Source organism: Caenorhabditis elegans, chromosome II (genome assembly GCF_000002985.6).
Source record: "Caenorhabditis elegans chromosome II".
In the NCBI taxonomy this organism is placed as follows: Eukaryota; Metazoa; Nematoda; class Chromadorea; order Rhabditida; family Rhabditidae; genus Caenorhabditis; species Caenorhabditis elegans.
Window position 1 is genome coordinate 14,713,328 of NC_003280.10, and position 20,794 is coordinate 14,734,121.

A 20,794-nucleotide genomic window follows, 5' to 3' on the forward strand; every position below is an offset into this window, starting at 1 on the left:
GCGAAACCGGTGTTAAAGAATTGGGTGGGTGTGTGGTGGTATCCAGAAGATACTCAGTCTTTGGTAACAGGGAGCCGGGTAACAAATATCTTGATAAAGCGGGAACATAAAAGAATGAAGAAATTTTAAAAAAATCATAAAATGCGTATTATATTTAGACACTATCCACGTCGATGTGTTGATCCTTATTAATTCTGAAATAAAAAAATAAATATTAAGGATTTTTTTGTTTTTTTTTCAACCTGTTAATTTTGCATCTCAAAATGTTAGGGAACAAAAAAGTTGGAGATTAGTAGGATCTCGTTATATTAAAAATTATCTAGTTAGGTCGAACCTTTTCTTGTCTAACATCTCTATTGGTCGGTTCACTAGCACCACAACGATGTCCTAAAATAGTGAGAGTGCTACTCAAATAGGTTTTGAAAAAGTGCAACACTATTAAAATGTTATCGGGTTATTCATGTGTTGTAGAAAAATGCAAGTATGTATTTTATGCATTTTTCCCTCTATTGCATGTCGAAAAATGTTTTTAAAAATATTTATTTTTGCATTTTTCGACATTTTTCGACATCGACCCACTTCACATACACATGTCTCTCTGCGTCTCTCGCTTTCAGCATGTGAAGTGAAGCTCGGTCAATGTCGAAAAATGCAAAAAAAAATGACTTCGTTTTATTACATTTTTCGACACTCATGAATAATGGTAAAAATGTATAAAAATGCATTTTTACATTTTTCTACATTACATGAATAAATCCTTGTCTTAATGATACTGATTCTTCAATTTTTAAGTATAAAATTTGCAGAAAAAAATGAGCCTATTTCGAAAATCGGATGCGAATAAGCTCATTTCAATGTTTAGGTGGAGTTCGAAAAATGAGGATTTATATGCTAAATCCTCATTTTCCAAAGCCGACAAGAATAACACAAAAAACAAAAAAGTTAGACAACCTAAACATCAAGAGACTTCAACAGTTCCTGCGAGCTAGAACTACGCACATTATCCTCGTCCTGCTCGTTCGGCGAGCTGAGCCTCCGCGTATTGAGCCCTCCGGCGGCACCGTTGAGCAGCATATGATGTGGAATGTTTTGCGGGAGCTGGTGGGGCTGGTGATGTTGATGATTGCCGTTTGTGTGAGTTCCATTGCCATTCATATGTCCATGCCCATTGATGTTACGATGCTTGTCTTGGCTGGCTTTCTTTTCGTTTTGCTGCTGTTGCTGCTGAAGTTGAAGCTGCTGCTGGTACTTGCTAACTGGAAGAGCACCGTAGCCAAATTGCGGTGGCTTGTAGTCGGGCGTCGGTGGAGCTTTTGATGATTTCCTTCTGACAAGCTGGTAGTTGATTTCGCCTAAAAATGGTCTCGTTTGGTGTTGTTCTGGAAGTAGTTAGAAATGTACATAAGGGTTATTATGGTGGTAAGAAAACTGCAGAACTGGGCGACAATTGTCGATGTGCCGGAAAATTCCATTTCCGGCATTCCATTTCCAAATTCCAAATTCCATTTCCGGCGATTTGCCGGTTTGCCGGAGGTTTTTAGATTGGTTTTTTATAAGACTCGTTTAGAGGGAATTCGAACAGAATATAAACAAAATTGAAAAATTACGTCCTTTTGCAATTTTTTGTTTTTGTAGTTTTTGCGTAATTTAAGGAAATCTTGGATTTTTTTCAACTTTTTATACTTTTTTTTCGAAAGTTTTTCTATATTTTTTTCTATATATCTCACTCACCCATATTTCCATTAGCATGAAGCGCCCACTCTCGTTTCTCCAAATCGTCAGTCAACATTCCAGTTATTCCATTTCCAAGCTCATCCTCTCCAGAGCTCTCGGCTTCTCCGTCATCGACGCTTGAGCTAAAAATTTGTTGGTTTTTTTTTGCAAAAAATTAAAAATTTCTCTCACTTATCGGGTTCAAGTTCCGAAACGAGAAGATCTCCGCCAACTTCGAACCAGTTCTCCGGCATTCTCTTTGTTGGATATTGGAGACGGAACAAGTAGAGCGCGACCTCTTTATTCTTGAACTGGCGGGCATCGTCCAGTGGATAGCGGCCCCATCTGGAAATTTTTAAACTTTTGGTAAACCCCTTTTTTTCAGATTTAGTATATATTTTACTATTTTTTTTCCTTATTATTTACTATATATAAAGTAGAGTTTCCTACCGTCCAATGTCTTTAATTATTGAAATTTTGGAAAACTACACCACTTTCAACCAGAGAATGAAACATTTTGTTAATTTTTAGTCGAAAATAACTTAAAGGACAGGTTTTTTTTAATTTTTTAAATAAATTTCCAACTATTTTCCTCACCTATCGCGAACGTCATGTGGAATTCCGACAATATTGATCAAAAACTTGCACACTTTGATTCTTCCCTCAGCGGCTGCCACGTGGAGCGCCGTACGATTATCATAATCGGCAGTCTTGAGATCGGCTCCTTGCATGAACATTCGGCGGAGGGAATCCAAATCTCCATTCTTTGCAGCGTACATAACCTGGAACAAAGTTATTTGTTTCAGGGTCTCGCAGCGAAAATTACTACCCAGACCCAAAAATTTCACGCTTTTTTCACCAAAAATACGGTACCCGGTCTCGAAACGACTTTTTGTTAAAGTGCAGAACGGTGTGCGTCTTCAAAGGTTACTGTAATTTTACTTTTTGGAAGTCCCGTCTATTTTTCATAGTGTTTTGAAAGCCTATGAAAGATCGATGAAAAACCAAAAAGTGAAATTTACGTACTGTTTAAAGGCGCACAGCATGGTGTCGGCGGCAATTGCCGGTTTGCCAAAAATAGCTTATTTTTTGTAAAAAAAAAAAGGTTCACCTGCACAATAGTCTCATTCTCTCGTGGTCCAATCTTTCTACGAGGGTCGATTTTCCTTGAATCATCAGGATGGAGCAACGAATCATAATTATGGAAGTTGAATTTATCGATGAGCTGACGACAGAACGCGACTCCACGACACGAATTTCCAGTTTTGTCGAGTGGCGGCGAGTAGAGTGCGATTCCCATCACATTTGGAATGACCACAATCATGATACCAGAGACACCGGATTTGGCTGGAAGTCCAACCTGGAAACGTTTTTTTTTTTCATAAAAAATGAAATGTTTTCTTTTTCAAATATTTTCAAACTACTTAAAATTACTTGAAACCTATGCAAATTTTTCCATGATTTTTCCAAAATTTTAAAAAATCGATACCTGAAACGCGAATTTTCCTGAATAATCATACATTCCGCACGAGTACATCAGCGACAAAATATCACGACACGGACGGGATCCCAAACACTTCTCGGTCGTCAACGGACAGATTCCACCATTTGCCAACGTAGCGGCCATGACTGCAGCCGTGTCACAGTTGGTCTCCAGTGAGCACAGTTGGAAGTAGAGATCAAGCTCTTCACGCAGTCCCTGTTTAATTTCAAAGGTTAAACAGTGTTCGGTGCGGTGAAATGTGCAAAACCAAGGGGATAGAACAGTCACTGGGGTTAGTAAAGAATACTAATAGACTCGGACAGTTTTTATTGGTTTTGTGAGAGAAAATTATAAAATAGGTAACACAATTATTGTGTGGGGGGTGCTGAAATTTGAAATTTGTCTGAAAATCAAAAAAAAAATTTAATATAATTTTTTTTCAAAAATATAAAAAATCTAGCGATTTCGATTTTTTTTTCAATATGCAGAAAATAGGCGAACGGCGGTCAGGAAGGCAGGCACCAGGTCGTAAATCCGCGCCTGCCTGCAAAAGAAGCCATATGATTTTCCTTTTTTGGAAATCTAAACTTTAATTTTTCCGGGATATCAAAAAAATAAATAAATCGCAGTTAGAATTTAAAAATTGTAAAAAATTGATTTTTTAAAACTTTTTTCAAAAAGATCCAAAATATATTCTAAGTTTTTTTTTTTTTTAATCAGCAAAATTAGGGATTGTTCTTGAATTTTTTTTGAAATTCGAAAAAAGAACAAAGAAAAACACTATTTTTTCTGGAAAAATTATTTTTATTTCTCAAAAAAAATAAACAAAATATCGTTTTTTTTAGTAACAATTTAAAATCTGTTTTAAAAAATTGAATTTTTCTCAAATTTTTTTCGACAAAAAAATTCGAACTACCTTTTCGCAACTTTTCAAAAATTTTGTTTTTTGGATGGAATTTGAATTTTTTTTTAAACTAAATTCGAACATTTTATTTAAATTCGAATTCCAGCTCCCTCAGACACTTTGAGACAATTTTTTCGGACGGACACTACCACATAAGGTGAGATGTGCTAGACAGGGCTGCCGGTGGATTTTTCAAAATTTTCAGGAACTTTTTTAGAGAAAAATTATTTCAGATTAACTTTCAAAATAAAATATAATATAAAATTGGCAGGCCCGATATTCTAGATTTTTGAACCGAGTACAGAGAAAAAATTTGGCTAGAAGGGGCCGAAAAAGAAAAACCTTTGCCTTTTCATAGACCTGAGATTCGTCCGGAAAGCATCGATACTCTTTCATGTAATACGATAATGCGTAGTTTCGGTCAGCAGTGTCACGTTCTGACAGGAATCTGAAAAATATATGTTACAGCTTCTATTTGCAACTTTTTCTTGAAAATCTAATTTACTCTTTGTTTCAATTATTTTATTATATAAATTCCAAAATTCTGGAAATTAAAAAAATCGAATTCAATTTTTCCAATTTTTAACTCAATATTTTTCAAAAATTCATAAAAAAAAATTCAAAATTCGTATTTCTTGTACGTTTCAACTTTTTTAGAAAATAACTTACGTGGCATTATCGAATCCAACATGACCTCCGCCGGCCAGTTTCCGGTACTGTTTGAGCATAAAATCGAAACGATCAGCCATCGAATGTGTTGGCTTAATCATTGACGTAACAACAATTGCGCCAGCATTGATACGGCCTCCGCGTCAGAATTCTCAACCGTGAATTCAACGAGGCACTCAACGATCCAAAGACAGGATACTACCAAGATTTCACCAAAGAAGTCACTCAATCAATCGACGAGCTTCTCGCCAAGAGATGGAAGGGAATGCGAGTCTCCAAGATTGTCGGCTACGAAAAAGGATCAGTCATCGCCGAGTTCGAAGTGGTCGCCATGGAAGATACCGCCAAGCCTATGGAGCTCAAATCAATGGTTGAGGAGAATGCGGTTCGTGGTCAAATCGGAGCCTTCTCTATCGAGCCATCAACCGTTAAAGTCACTGAGGTCGATACCACCACTGCTCCATCCAATGAGGAAACTCTCACAGATTGGCGAATGTGGCGCAACATCGTCGTCATCGCTGGTTGCTCAGTGGCTACTGCTATTGCTGTATTATGCATTTGCTACATGTGTTGCTCAAAATGCAAAAAGAGGACCTATGTGAGTTTTTGAGATGAAGGTTGTGCAAATTATATGAGTTTTCAGACCGCCTACCCAGTCGCCGATCATCACATGTCGTACGCCAGTAGAATGTGTAAGTTTGGATTAAGATAGACCGGCAAAAATCAATATAACTTTTACAGTAAACGAGAAAGGAGGATTCGACAATGCCATCTACCACCAACCACAGCGATTCTATTCCCAAACGACGGTCGCATCGACCAAAGTAACATCGGCCTCTGCTGCTCACGGTGCCGACCCAAATGGAAATATTGAAGGACCACCAGGAGGTGTTGGAGAGACTACTTACGCCGAGTGGTATTCTAAGGTTGGCTTTTGGCCTGATTTATGAACTAAGAAGTTTTGAGGATCTTATGTTGCCAGTGCCTCTAGACTGGATAACTGTAGATTAGGGCAGCTGCGGTTCGTCAAATTTTTGGCAAAATCGTCAAATTGCCCGCTTGCCGATTTGCCGGAAACTTTCATTTTCAACAAATTGCCGATTTGCCGGAAATTTTCAATTCCGACAATTTACCGATTTGCCGGAAATTTCAATTTTCGGCAAATTGCCGATTTGCCATTTGCCGGAATAAATCGTTTGCCATCCACCCCTGCTGTAGATATTCATAAAATCTCTCTATAATTTTCCGGCAAATTGATTTCACGCAAACAGAAATTTGCCTGAATTGAAAACTTCTGGCAAATCGGCAAACCGGCAATTTGCCAAACGGTAATTGCCTATGTAGTACTACGTCAAAGACTGAGCCCGAACAAATTACAGGTCGGATCAAAGCCCGCATCCCAACAACACGAAGAAGTCCCACCACAACAACAGCAGCCACCAGTCCAGTCCCGACCACCATCCACGACGCCATACGTGTCATATCCCAACGATCCGACAGGCTACTACACGTTGGGCGGCCGTCATCGGCAGAACTCGGCGAGCTCGAATAATAAGTATGCCACTAAGTATTAGATAATCTTTAATATATTTAATATATCTGTTTGACTTTATCTCAATCTTCGGTGTGCGCGATCACGCTTCATTTTTTGTTTGTTTTTAATTTTTTATTTCAAACTTCGAGTAGTGGTATTGCGGATTTTTTGTTAAGATTTTGAATAACCGCGCAAATTAACTTCCCCGCACTGCAGCTATTACGGAAACAAATTTCTGAGAATGCGTATTGGGCAAAATTTTTGACGCGCAACATATCTTGTAGCGAATTCGATTTTGTTACGTTTCAAAAATCGAGCCCGTAAATCGACACAAGCGCTACAGTAGTCATTTAAAGGATTACTTTAGTTTTCGCTACGAGATATTTTCAAACATGTTGCCAAATACGCATTCACAGAAATTTGTATTCCCGTAAAACCTATCGATTTTTGCTGCCTGGCCGCGGAGAAAACTCGGCCACGCCGCAAATCTCCAAATATTTTATTTCCCCCCGCCCTTGCTCATGTCGATTGTATAGTGTCTTTCTTATTTTTTCCACCCTCCCAACTTCCCCCAAAACTTGTACTGGTGTCTGTTCTGTTTCTTTTTTTAAATTTTGTGTTTCCCAACTTCTCAGATTTTCAGATTTTTTACAAAATTCTAATCATAAAGATTTATTATTTTTCATAGCAAAAAGAAGAAAAAAAAAGAAAAATCTCTTACAGAGAATGGGAGCTACTAAACGGGAAAAGAAAATCACTGAAATTATGCGAAACCGGTGTTAAAGAATTGGGTGGGTGTGTGGTGGTATCCAGAAGATACTCAGTCTTTGGTAACAGGGAGCCGGGTAACAAATATCTTGATAAAGCGGGAACATAAAAGAATGAAGAAATTTTAAAAAAATCATAAAATGCGTATTATATTTAGACACTATCCACGTCGATGTGTTGATCCTTATTAATTCTGAAATAAAAAAATAAATATTAAGGATTTTTTTGTTTTTTTTTCAACCTGTTAATTTTGCATCTCAAAATGTTAGGGAACAAAAAAGTTGGAGATTAGTAGGATCTCGTTATATTAAAAATTATCTAGTTAGGTCGAACCTTTTCTTGTCTAACATCTCTATTGGTCGGTTCACTAGCACCACAACGATGTCCTAAAATAGTGAGAGTGCTACTCAAATAGGTTTTGAAAAAGTGCAACACTATTAAAATGTTATCGGGTTATTCATGTGTTGTAGAAAAATGCAAGTATGTATTTTATGCATTTTTCCCTCTATTGCATGTCGAAAAATGTTTTTAAAAATATTTATTTTTGCATTTTTCGACATTTTTCGACATCGACCCACTTCACATACACATGTCTCTCTGCGTCTCTCGCTTTCAGCATGTGAAGTGAAGCTCGGTCAATGTCGAAAAATGCAAAAAAAAATGACTTCGTTTTATTACATTTTTCGACACTCATGAATAATGGTAAAAATGTATAAAAATGCATTTTTACATTTTTCTACATTACATGAATAAATCCTTGTCTTAATGATACTGATTCTTCAATTTTTAAGTATAAAATTTGCAGAAAAAAATGAGCCTATTTCGAAAATCGGATGCGAATAAGCTCATTTCAATGTTTAGGTGGAGTTCGAAAAATGAGGATTTATATGCTAAATCCTCATTTTCCAAAGCCGACAAGAATAACACAAAAAACAAAAAAGTTAGACAACCTAAACATCAAGAGACTTCAACAGTTCCTGCGAGCTAGAACTACGCACATTATCCTCGTCCTGCTCGTTCGGCGAGCTGAGCCTCCGCGTATTGAGCCCTCCGGCGGCACCGTTGAGCAGCATATGATGTGGAATGTTTTGCGGGAGCTGGTGGGGCTGGTGATGTTGATGATTGCCGTTTGTGTGAGTTCCATTGCCATTCATATGTCCATGCCCATTGATGTTACGATGCTTGTCTTGGCTGGCTTTCTTTTCGTTTTGCTGCTGTTGCTGCTGAAGTTGAAGCTGCTGCTGGTACTTGCTAACTGGAAGAGCACCGTAGCCAAATTGCGGTGGCTTGTAGTCGGGCGTCGGTGGAGCTTTTGATGATTTCCTTCTGACAAGCTGGTAGTTGATTTCGCCTAAAAATGGTCTCGTTTGGTGTTGTTCTGGAAGTAGTTAGAAATGTACATAAGGGTTATTATGGTGGTAAGAAAACTGCAGAACTGGGCGACAATTGTCGATGTGCCGGAAAATTCCATTTCCGGCATTCCATTTCCAAATTCCAAATTCCATTTCCGGCGATTTGCCGGTTTGCCGGAGGTTTTTAGATTGGTTTTTTATAAGACTCGTTTAGAGGGAATTCGAACAGAATATAAACAAAATTGAAAAATTACGTCCTTTTGCAATTTTTTGTTTTTGTAGTTTTTGCGTAATTTAAGGAAATCTTGGATTTTTTTCAACTTTTTATACTTTTTTTTCGAAAGTTTTTCTATATTTTTTTCTATATATCTCACTCACCCATATTTCCATTAGCATGAAGCGCCCACTCTCGTTTCTCCAAATCGTCAGTCAACATTCCAGTTATTCCATTTCCAAGCTCATCCTCTCCAGAGCTCTCGGCTTCTCCGTCATCGACGCTTGAGCTAAAAATTTGTTGGTTTTTTTTTGCAAAAAATTAAAAATTTCTCTCACTTATCGGGTTCAAGTTCCGAAACGAGAAGATCTCCGCCAACTTCGAACCAGTTCTCCGGCATTCTCTTTGTTGGATATTGGAGACGGAACAAGTAGAGCGCGACCTCTTTATTCTTGAACTGGCGGGCATCGTCCAGTGGATAGCGGCCCCATCTGGAAATTTTTAAACTTTTGGTAAACCCCTTTTTTTCAGATTTAGTATATATTTTACTATTTTTTTTCCTTATTATTTACTATATATAAAGTAGAGTTTCCTACCGTCCAATGTCTTTAATTATTGAAATTTTGGAAAACTACACCACTTTCAACCAGAGAATGAAACATTTTGTTAATTTTTAGTCGAAAATAACTTAAAGGACAGGTTTTTTTTAATTTTTTAAATAAATTTCCAACTATTTTCCTCACCTATCGCGAACGTCATGTGGAATTCCGACAATATTGATCAAAAACTTGCACACTTTGATTCTTCCCTCAGCGGCTGCCACGTGGAGCGCCGTACGATTATCATAATCGGCAGTCTTGAGATCGGCTCCTTGCATGAACATTCGGCGGAGGGAATCCAAATCTCCATTCTTTGCAGCGTACATAACCTGGAACAAAGTTATTTGTTTCAGGGTCTCGCAGCGAAAATTACTACCCAGACCCAAAAATTTCACGCTTTTTTCACCAAAAATACGGTACCCGGTCTCGAAACGACTTTTTGTTAAAGTGCAGAACGGTGTGCGTCTTCAAAGGTTACTGTAATTTTACTTTTTGGAAGTCCCGTCTATTTTTCATAGTGTTTTGAAAGCCTATGAAAGATCGATGAAAAACCAAAAAGTGAAATTTACGTACTGTTTAAAGGCGCACAGCATGGTGTCGGCGGCAATTGCCGGTTTGCCAAAAATAGCTTATTTTTTGTAAAAAAAAAAAGGTTCACCTGCACAATAGTCTCATTCTCTCGTGGTCCAATCTTTCTACGAGGGTCGATTTTCCTTGAATCATCAGGATGGAGCAACGAATCATAATTATGGAAGTTGAATTTATCGATGAGCTGACGACAGAACGCGACTCCACGACACGAATTTCCAGTTTTGTCGAGTGGCGGCGAGTAGAGTGCGATTCCCATCACATTTGGAATGACCACAATCATGATACCAGAGACACCGGATTTGGCTGGAAGTCCAACCTGGAAACGTTTTTTTTTTTCATAAAAAATGAAATGTTTTCTTTTTCAAATATTTTCAAACTACTTAAAATTACTTGAAACCTATGCAAATTTTTCCATGATTTTTCCAAAATTTTAAAAAATCGATACCTGAAACGCGAATTTTCCTGAATAATCATACATTCCGCACGAGTACATCAGCGACAAAATATCACGACACGGACGGGATCCCAAACACTTCTCGGTCGTCAACGGACAGATTCCACCATTTGCCAACGTAGCGGCCATGACTGCAGCCGTGTCACAGTTGGTCTCCAGTGAGCACAGTTGGAAGTAGAGATCAAGCTCTTCACGCAGTCCCTGTTTAATTTCAAAGGTTAAACAGTGTTCGGTGCGGTGAAATGTGCAAAACCAAGGGGATAGAACAGTCACTGGGGTTAGTAAAGAATACTAATAGACTCGGACAGTTTTTATTGGTTTTGTGAGAGAAAATTATAAAATAGGTAACACAATTATTGTGTGGGGGGTGCTGAAATTTGAAATTTGTCTGAAAATCAAAAAAAAAATTTAATATAATTTTTTTTCAAAAATATAAAAAATCTAGCGATTTCGATTTTTTTTTCAATATGCAGAAAATAGGCGAACGGCGGTCAGGAAGGCAGGCACCAGGTCGTAAATCCGCGCCTGCCTGCAAAAGAAGCCATATGATTTTCCTTTTTTGGAAATCTAAACTTTAATTTTTCCGGGATATCAAAAAAATAAATAAATCGCAGTTAGAATTTAAAAATTGTAAAAAATTGATTTTTTAAAACTTTTTTCAAAAAGATCCAAAATATATTCTAAGTTTTTTTTTTTTTTAATCAGCAAAATTAGGGATTGTTCTTGAATTTTTTTTGAAATTCGAAAAAAGAACAAAGAAAAACACTATTTTTTCTGGAAAAATTATTTTTATTTCTCAAAAAAAATAAACAAAATATCGTTTTTTTTAGTAACAATTTAAAATCTGTTTTAAAAAATTGAATTTTTCTCAAATTTTTTTCGACAAAAAAATTCGAACTACCTTTTCGCAACTTTTCAAAAATTTTGTTTTTTGGATGGAATTTGAATTTTTTTTTAAACTAAATTCGAACATTTTATTTAAATTCGAATTCCAGCTCCCTCAGACACTTTGAGACAATTTTTTCGGACGGACACTACCACATAAGGTGAGATGTGCTAGACAGGGCTGCCGGTGGATTTTTCAAAATTTTCAGGAACTTTTTTAGAGAAAAATTATTTCAGATTAACTTTCAAAATAAAATATAATATAAAATTGGCAGGCCCGATATTCTAGATTTTTGAACCGAGTACAGAGAAAAAATTTGGCTAGAAGGGGCCGAAAAAGAAAAACCTTTGCCTTTTCATAGACCTGAGATTCGTCCGGAAAGCATCGATACTCTTTCATGTAATACGATAATGCGTAGTTTCGGTCAGCAGTGTCACGTTCTGACAGGAATCTGAAAAATATATGTTACAGCTTCTATTTGCAACTTTTTCTTGAAAATCTAATTTACTCTTTGTTTCAATTATTTTATTATATAAATTCCAAAATTCTGGAAATTAAAAAAATCGAATTCAATTTTTCCAATTTTTAACTCAATATTTTTCAAAAATTCATAAAAAAAAATTCAAAATTCGTATTTCTTGTACGTTTCAACTTTTTTAGAAAATAACTTACGTGGCATTATCGAATCCAACATGACCTCCGCCGGCCAGTTTCCGGTACTGTTTGAGCATAAAATCGAAACGATCAGCCATCGAATGTGTTGGCTTAATCATTGACGTAACAACAATTGCGCCAGCATTGATTAGCGGATTGTGCGGCATGTCTGGAAAATACTTTTAGATTTATATAGTTTTAAGACGCGATAATTTTCAGATCCTGATCTCGATTTTTTTGTTTTTCAATACTCTTTTTTTCTCATAAAATGCTTTTTTTAAACCAAATTCTTATAGAGGAAAGAAGATTCTGCAAAACTTTTTGAAATTAAGAAAACTCACTATTCGAATCGAGACAAATCTCATTAAAAAGCCGTCCACTTGGCTCATGACCAACATATTGATGAAGCACGTGACTTCCGATTTCCGACGCAACAATTGCATAGTTGAAAGCTTTGGAGACGGATTGAAGGCAGAAGTTCTTCTTCGAATCACCCAACGAGAATCGTTGTCCATCGATCGTACAGATCGACATTCCCCATAGATGCGGACTCTGCCGAGCTAATTGCGGAATGTAGGAAGCGACCTCACCTTCTTTCGACTCTCGGCACGTTTCGAAAATTGTTTCGATGAGTTGAGTAAATTCTAGCCATGAGGGTATGATTAGCTGATTGCGGAGGGTACGCGAGATCAAAATTGTGCACGGGAAGATTATTCTGGAAGAAATTGTAAAATTTTCAGTTTTTTAAATTATTTTTGTGAAAAAAGTATAAAAAGTCATCTTGAAATGAATTTGCTTTTTCTAAAATCTGAGAATGCGTATTGCGCAACATAATTGACGCGCAAAATATCTCGTAGCGAAACTTCATTCATTCTTAAATGACTACTGTAGCGCTGGTGTCGATTTACGGGGCGCGATTTTCGAACAGAATTACTGTAGTTTTAAAGAATTACTGTAGTTTTCGCTACGAGATATTTTGCGCGCCAATTATGTTGCCCAATACGCATTCTCAAAATTCAGTGTTCCCGTAATAGAAATATATTTTGTAAAACTACAAACTTTGAATTTTTTTTTGGTGAAAAAATCCGTCTTTCCGAAACATACATTTTTGCCGAAATTTGTATCACAAATTAAAAAAAAATTTTATGCCAAAAATAGTAATTTTCTAATTTTTATAACTGAGTTGAGGGTTTTGGCAGAATAATTTTGATTATTTCAATTTTTCGGTTATTATTTTTTTGAAAATCGAGATAACGAAAAATTAACAAAAAATGTACTAAATCAGAAATTTAATGATTTTTTTGAGAGAAATATAAAATTTCTTTCAAAAATTGAGATGACTGGGACAGGGGTGTGCGGCAAATTTGCCGAACTTGCCGTTTGCCGAGCTCGGCAAATTTGCCGAATTTGCCGAGCACGGCAAATTTCGAAATTTGCCGCACACGTCAAAAATTTGACCGTACAATTTTGACTAATGCTATTGATTTTTTAGCCAAAAATTTAGTAAAATGATACAAAATTGAGCTATTTTGATGCTTAAACAGACATACTACGCGGAACTTATTCAGAAACCAGATGTGTGTTAAGAATTCAGTAGTTTTGGTGCTCCAAAAAACATAAAAAATATCAAATTTTTCCGAGTTTGTTAAGCACGGCAAATTTGCCGGATTTGCCGTGCTCGGCAAATATTGAAAAAAGAGATTTGCCGAATTTGCCGAGCTCGGCAAATTTTGAGATTTGCCGCACACCCCTGGACTGGGAATCGTTCAAAAACTGAATTTTTTCCGAAAAATCGAAGAAAAAAATTACAACAACTAAAAATCGAAAAAATTTTGTATTTTTTCCGGCTTTTTGGAATTTTGTTTCTTTTTTCCTAAAAATGTTTAAATATTTTCGGGTGTTTTTTTCATATCAAATTCAACACCCTTTTCTTTATACATCTTTCACCAATTTTTTGATTTTTTTTTTAACTTTCAAAAAAAAAAGAAAACGCTCCTTTTTTCAAGAAATTAAATTAAAAATTCCAATTTTTTAAAAATTTCAACGTACTCCTTAAACTTCTCCTGAGACATAGCCCATTGCCGCGAATCCTCATTCTCCTCATCGTGCTTCTTCATTCGATCGAACATCTGCTTCAGCCTCGGATCATTTTCCCAAATTCCGAACGATCGGAGCACTTTGATGAGTCGGAAGAATGAGCAATCAGTTGATCCGTGTGGAAGGCGGAATAGGGTACAGATCAAGTCGGCGGCTCGTTCCATTTTCTCATTTCGAACCAGAGCCAGCTGATTGATGGTTTGGGTGAGAAATGGTACCACGGACTTCTTTCGTTCAAGCACTTCCCCGATGTATTCGACTGAAAATTTAAAATTTTTAAAGTATTCGGAAATTCAAGTTTTTGAAACAATGTGCATGGCTCTTGCCGTCCAATTTGACAAGTTGCCGGTTTGCCGGAAATTTTCATTTTCAGCAATTTGCCGGAAAGTTTAAATTCCGGCAATTTTCATTTTAGCCGATTTAGCCGGGAAATTTTTAATTGTCACTTTATTTTGAAATGTTCAAAACCACAATTTGCCAAAAAAAATTTTCGGCAAATCGCCAATTTTCAATTCCGGTAATTTGCCGATTTGCCGATTTGCCAGAATTTTTCGTTTTTTTTTTTTTTTTTAAACAAAATTCCATAATTTTTTAAGCTGAAAATAAAACAAAAGTCCGATTTTCGCCCAAATGTCAGCTCCAACACTCACGATTCTTCTCGTCAATCTTCGGCGTGACACAGAGCTCCTCTCTCAGCGAATCGTTGGGATCGTTGGAGTCGACACGTAGCGCGTCAAAGATTCCACCCTTTTCCGGTACCGATGTGCTCATCTTCACAGTGATTTTAGTAGTTTTCGGCAGCTTCTGGAAATTTTGAAATGTGAGAAATGATTTTTTTGGGGGCATTTTGAAATTAAAAAGCGAAAAGAGAACGCATTTTACAAGTGTGAAGAAATAGTTTTGGGTCTCGGTGTTTCGCAGTTGTATTTTACATAAGACTCTATAACCGTTTTTTATATACAACTAATAACAAGCTAATAGAACGAGACCATGTGTAAAGTGAGAACATAAGCGAGCACTGATTCGGGAAGTTCCTCCAAGGTTGTCAATGTGGTCCACGTGTTCAGGATTGAGTTGTTCATAATTTCGTGGAAGGTCATGGCGTGGAACGTGTTTTTTTCATCCTCTGCTGCTCCTTGTATGCAACCATCCGGAGTTCACGGCGTAATGGTTCACGTGGTTGGTCTTTGTTAGCATTGACTAAGCGGCTGTCCCTTGAGCAATGGGGATGGATATTTTCGATGTTGTTAGCATTCGTTATTAGAGTACATAATTCACGCTGATTGATCGGAAGTTTTTCTAGTGCATTCTTGCAGAATACTAGTATTTTGAAGGAAAGTTTTTTATTAACAAAACTCTACTCTTAATTTCTAGAGTAAAGCAAATTTGAAATCTTAGACGAGACCCAAAAAAAAAAAGAGATCTTGCATGATAACTACTAAAGTCGATTAGTTCCCTTAAAAACTGAAACTGATTTAGAATTGGAAAATTCCGGAACTTTTGCAAAAAAGTGACTCTGCTAATAGACAGAGAAGCCATTTCGATTTATGTTTCCTCAAAAAATAAAGGATTAGGAGGCGACGAAAACCGAAAACCGATAGGCGGGCGGGCGCCTATTTGAACTTCTTCTTAGGTATCCATTACGACGACTAGGGTGCCACAGAACGATGGAGCCACGTGGATCGGGAATAGTGTGTGGGAGAGAAAAGAAGCAAAGGATGAGTAAATAGTAGGTTCGAGATTCATTTTGGAGGTCGCGGAACTGACAAAAGACGCCTGCAGAATGATTGGAAGGGCAAAGTTCAAGGAGATCAGAATTTTGAAAAATTGAAACTATAGTTAAAGTTGAAGCTAGAGTAGTCGAATTTTTTATAGGATTATTAGACTCGAAATTGTCTGAAAACAGCGAATCACGGTGAAACTTTTTTGAAAACTTCTCATAAAAAAAGTTATGGTGCCTCAAAAAATGACCTAAAACACTGTTCACAAGCAAGATTTCAGCCGAATTTAAATTTTCCAACAAGTTTACGAGCCCTGTTTATTAAAAACTTCCACTGTTCATAGACATCGAAAAATCGTGAAAATCAAATTCTCAGAAGAGTGACAGGATGGAAACCAGACAGAGAGAATAGAAAATAACCGAGAAAGATGCCAAAAAACCATATGTGGCGCTCCAGAAATGACATCATCTCTCAAATTTCTGTGTGTGTGTGCTTTTACGATCAAGCAGTTTATATTTCGAAATCCACCTCCTCCCATCCTAGAGGCGGCGGCATTCTTTTTGTTCTTCTAGAGTCACACGTGATAGGAGAGGACAAGTGAAAGTGGCAAATTTCCGCCAAAAAACCCCTCAATGATGCAAAAAAGGCTCGGAGCTTATGTTCAGTGAGAGAACATGTGTGTGTGGGGGAGCAGAGCACGGCGTTCGATATTAAACCGTCGCCGTCTCTTCAGATTTCACACTATTTCCATTTGGAAATGAAAACAATTCTTTGTGGGGGGGACTATTGCACTATTAATTGTTTTCGAAACAGGCAATTTTGTGTTAAATTGTACTATTCTTCAGTCATATACAGATAAATGATTGCAGTTCTTTAACATAAGGAATCCGAGTTTCAGAATTAAAATTGGTTTTAAAAAATTGGAAAATTTTTTTTTTAATTCAAAGTTAAAATATTGCGATTTTTAAAAAGAAAAACACGTTTTTTTGGAAGACTAAATAATTTGCGGTCATTTGAACTTTGAAATACCTCCATAAAAAGTGTAAAAATGCAGCGATACTTTGATCACGGTGTCTGCGTTGAAAATTCTTCAGCCGTTTTTGACTGATATCAAATGACCTTTATTGAAATACGAATTGAGTTTAGATGGTCTTGACCATATTCTTTGAATTTATATTTGCCAATAAAGCTTCTCAATAATGGAAAATGGAAGAAAAGGAGCGTCTCAGAAATTGCATCATCAGTTTTTTATTCAAATTTTTTAGTTGTTCCCAGTTTTCTGTCTTCAATTTTCAAAACTGAAAAAAAAACTTCAATTTTTGTTCAAATAATCACGAAGATGTGTACGGTAGTTTTAATGATTCGGGAAGTTTGAAAAAAAATTCAGCAAAAAAAATAATGTTTTAATGATATTTTTTAATTGAATTTTGAAATTTTAGCATTGAAAAAAATTTAATTCTAAATTCAATGAAATAAGAGAAAAAAATTAAAAAAAAATGGACGGGAAAGTATGAATGAAATGAAATATTTGGGAGCATTTATAGGGACAGTTAAGGGGCGGGGGTCGATCTTGAGCTCCACGATATAGTGTTGGGACATGAGAGACACTACAATATGAATCATGTTAAAGGGTCAAATTGGCAAATGACATAAATAAAGTTACTTTTCCGATTTCTGCCCCAAAATGTTTTCGATATTTTCATTAATAAAACGTGAATTTTTTCGTAATTTCAGGCTTACAATTAGTATTGTTGTTTTCTAAAAATTGAAATAAACATTCACGTGTGAATTAAAATTGAAATATTGAGTGTTATAAAATTGAAAAACATTTTGGGGGCAGAAATCGGAAAATTACCTAAATAGATTTGAATTTACAATTTCGAAATGATATGATTCAGCTTCAGAATTTGCCCATTTCGTATTGTCGTTTGAGAAAGACTCTGTTTTCAGTTTTCAAAACTGATAAAAAAGTTCAATTTTGATTTAAATAATCACGGAAAAGATGTGTACGGTAGTTTTAATAATTAAGGAAGTTTGAAAAAAAATTCCAGCGGAAAAATAATGATTATTGATATTTTTTACTAGCATTTTGAAATTTTAGCTTTGAAAAACATGGTAATGCGTACAAGACGGTATACTTTACGATATATTGTAGAAAAAACTGTTTTTTTTTCGTTTTAGATTATAATTTTTCATGAAAAATTATTTTCTAGAAGGAAAAATTGTGTGAAAATTAATTAATTTCAGAGAAATTGAATCTAAGAAGCAACGGATCATAATTTTTGTTCCTGGGCGGCTCAAAATGGTCCCAAAAACCGAATTTCCCTATAAGACCTTCTTGATATTTTCCAAAAAAAAATTTTAGCGGTTTAAAATCAGGAAAAAATTGAAATTCTGGGCAATTTAAGTGTCCTAGACGCCCTTAAGCACTCAAAAAGAACAATGTTCTCAACAAAACCAACTTGACATAAACTGACGAAGTGATTAGTCGCGCAAGGCGTAGGCGAAAAAATCGGCAACTTATCAGATACTTATCATATCAAACGTCTTCTCTTCAGTCAACATACATCTGCTGGGGAAACCCCCGTTCTCCCCCCTCGTGATACTTGTTCTTTCGCCGAACACTTCTCAGAGGCGACAGCTAGTGGTAAACTGGGAAAATAAGCTTTGGGAGCCTCCTGGTCTTTTTGGGCTTTTTATTCAAAAATTCATCGCCGATCAATAAGCGATGCGCATATTGGGCGTGGCCAAAAGCGCTGATTGGTGGTTTCTGCAAAGATAATCCAGAAGTTTCAATTAAAAAAAAAAATTAAAAATAGACTGGAAATCTGTTATGTTCGGGAAAAAGGAAAAAAGGGAAAAACAAGATGTAGAAAAAAACAGTTTTTATTGCTTTTTTTTGTTTTGTTTTTTGCCTCCAAACATACCGGAGAACTATCAGCTAAATTGGTGATTGAGGAAAAGGTAAACATTGGAATTTTATCTTGAAAGCACTAAAAATCAACTGAAAATTTGGTGAAACAACGGAAATCTCAAACTTTTGCTAGCAATTAAAAGCGTACTGCACGGCATATTTGACGAGAAAATATCTCGTAGCGAAAACTACAGTATTCCTTCAAATGACTACTGTAGCGCGATTTAGGGGCGCGATGATAGGAAGGAATCTCTGTTCGAACAGTGGCATATCGAATTATTGTGATAGATTAAAAATGGTTCTCGTCAATCGACACAAGCGCTACAGTAGTAATTTAAAGAGTTACTGTAGTTTTCGCTACGAATTATTTTGTGCGTCAAATCTGATGCCCAATACGCTTTCAGAGAATTTTTGGAATTTTGTTTAAAATATACAATCCTGACAGCAAACCACAAAAGTCTCGTGAAGTTGACTTCTGGCGAAGACCACAAGATATAAAAAGTGTCGGTTACTAAACACAATCGGCGGGCGACCACATTTTAATGGTTCCGCGGGATTTTTGTCAAAAATGGGCGGCGTCCCTGGTGATACTGGTAACTTTACTTGAAATTCGTAAGGGGAGGAAAATGGAGAGGAAAACGTTGTAAATGGCAATGGACATTTTAGTTTTTTTTTTCCTAGTTTTTATTTTTATTACGGTATGTATATGTCTGACAGACTGATAAGGAAAGTGTCATGGGGTTGGGGAAACCCCTGTTTCGTTCTATTTTGTTTTGGAAGAGGTTTTTGGTTTTCATTTAGCACTTACTTTTGATCTTTTTTTTTGAAAATGATGAACATTGAAATAGGATTTTTGGAATATCTAGGTGGGCGGCAAATATATTTTCAGGCGAATTCGGCAAATTGGCAACCCGATTTGCCGGAAACTTCAATTTCGGCAAATCGGCAAATCGGACACTTAAAACTGTGCCTTTTTGAAATTTGTTCCCCATTTTTTAAAGGGCATTTTCATATAATTTACTTATTTTCCAAATAAATGTAGGAATATTTATTGGATGCGTATAATTTCGCCGATTACAATTGAAATTCTTAAGTTTCCAAAAAAAAAGTGCAAAACCACAACTTGCCGAAAATTTTCGCCAAATGCCGTTTTTCCGTCAAATCGGCAATTTGCTGGAAATTTTCAATTCCGGCAATTTGCCGATTCGCCGGAAATTTTCAATTCCGGCAATTTGCCGATTTGCCGATTTGCCGGAAATTTTCGATTCCGGCAATTTGCCGATTTGCCGGAAAAAATCGTTTCGGCTCACTCCTGTTCTAGCCCACACAGGTGAAGCAAAAAATCATGGGAATTACCAAAAAAAAATTACGGAGCTGCTAAAGGGATTTTTCGAAATCTTAATTATTCGGAACATCAAGACTTGAAAAAAAATTTCGACTATTTTCTCTTAAATATCGAGAATTTTTCGGGAAAGACTGCAATTTTTAGTAGAATACCGACAATTTTCCACATTTTCCAACGTGAAAACTCACGTCATTCTCATGTGCCACGTCATCATCGGAAGAACTGCTCTCGTCAGCCATCTCGCCAGGATCCTCGGCAACCTCTTCGTGGATTTTATCCAGAAGGTGGCCAAAGTCCATCTAAAACCAAAGATCTCTCTTTGCCTTTTGACGACGAAGAGGACGCGACAAATTTTTCATTTCAATTTAACAGTTTTTTCGAAGAATTCAGTCTATTCCGATCACATTTCGATCGTTTTGATCGGTGGGGTTTCAAGAACAAAAATTGGAGAAAAAGTTCGTAAAAAAAGTCGTTAAAAGGGTACATTTTCTTGTGGTCGAGGTGATAAGAGAGGAGATAAGACGATAAAAACAAGAGTGAAAGATCACAGAAAAGGCGTCAAAAATCGGAATTTTTCAGGGGCTTATTAGTTTGCGCAGGGGTTGTGGTTTCATATTTATTTTTTGAAGTTTATATAAATTTAGTTATAATTTACAATAAGAATCTACAAATTACTTGAAAAAAACAAAAAAAAATAAAGAATTGAAAAGCTAAAAGGGTTTTAAAAAATTTTCAATAAAATTTACTATTTTTTCTCAAGTCTATTTCATTGTTTTTTGAATTTTCCTCAATGAGGCTGAGAAGATCACTGAATAATTTTTGGGACAAAAAAACTGATGGTAATCGCACTGAGACCCGCTAATAACATTTAGAGCTCAAGAACATGAAAAATATCA

The 20,794-nt window shown here is 36.2% G+C and overlaps 1 protein-coding gene, 1 non-coding gene and 2 pseudogenes across 10 annotated transcripts; 2 read left to right on the forward strand and 2 right to left on the reverse strand.

Annotated features, from left to right (window-relative positions):
• Positions 1–12: 12 nt before the first annotated feature.
• On the reverse strand, positions 13–4,898 carry C09F9.7 (annotated as a pseudogene). 2 transcript variants are annotated; one of them is made up of 10 exons: positions 4,770–4,898; positions 4,443–4,548; positions 3,203–3,412; positions 2,825–3,073; positions 2,311–2,495; positions 1,906–2,058; positions 1,732–1,856; positions 952–1,379; positions 335–387; positions 13–194 (listed from the first exon to the last, which is right to left on the reverse strand). In that variant, coding segments are annotated over exons 1-10 (1,820 nt in total). The 2 variants fall into 2 exon arrangements; another variant differs by lacking the exon at positions 335–387 and having other exon boundaries at positions 189–194.
• A 136-nt stretch (positions 4,899–5,034) lies between these two features.
• Positions 5,035–6,343, forward strand: C09F9.4 (annotated as a pseudogene). The gene is made up of 4 exons: positions 5,035–5,367; positions 5,413–5,461; positions 5,511–5,695; positions 6,149–6,343. Coding segments are annotated over exons 1-4 (762 nt in total).
• Positions 6,344–6,957: 614 nt separating this feature from the next.
• Positions 6,958–20,197, reverse strand: glna-1 (glutaminase; the record flags this gene model as incomplete). 6 transcript variants are annotated; one of them, NM_001306653.1, is made up of 14 exons in its annotated part: positions 7,225–7,264; positions 7,405–7,457; positions 8,070–8,422; positions 8,802–8,926; positions 8,976–9,128; positions 9,381–9,565; positions 9,895–10,143; positions 10,273–10,482; positions 11,513–11,618; positions 11,840–11,990; positions 12,163–12,536; positions 13,871–14,177; positions 14,569–14,722; positions 20,087–20,197. In NM_001306653.1, 14 exons carry the CDS (start codon positions 20,195–20,197, stop codon positions 7,225–7,227), a joined length of 2,571 nt encoding a protein of 856 aa, NP_001293582.1. The 6 variants fall into 6 exon arrangements, with proteins under 6 accessions (NP_001367181.1, NP_001293582.1, NP_001254447.1 ...); NM_001267518.5 differs by lacking the exon at positions 20,087–20,197 and having other exon boundaries at positions 14,569–14,689; NM_001267519.3 differs by lacking the exon at positions 7,405–7,457 and having other exon boundaries at positions 7,259–7,264.
• On the forward strand, positions 11,494–11,642 carry C09F9.8. Its single transcript, NR_051919.1, has one exon. It is a non-coding gene; the product is annotated as an Unclassified non-coding RNA C09F9.8 (non-coding RNA).
• Positions 20,198–20,794: the final 597 nt, after the last annotated feature.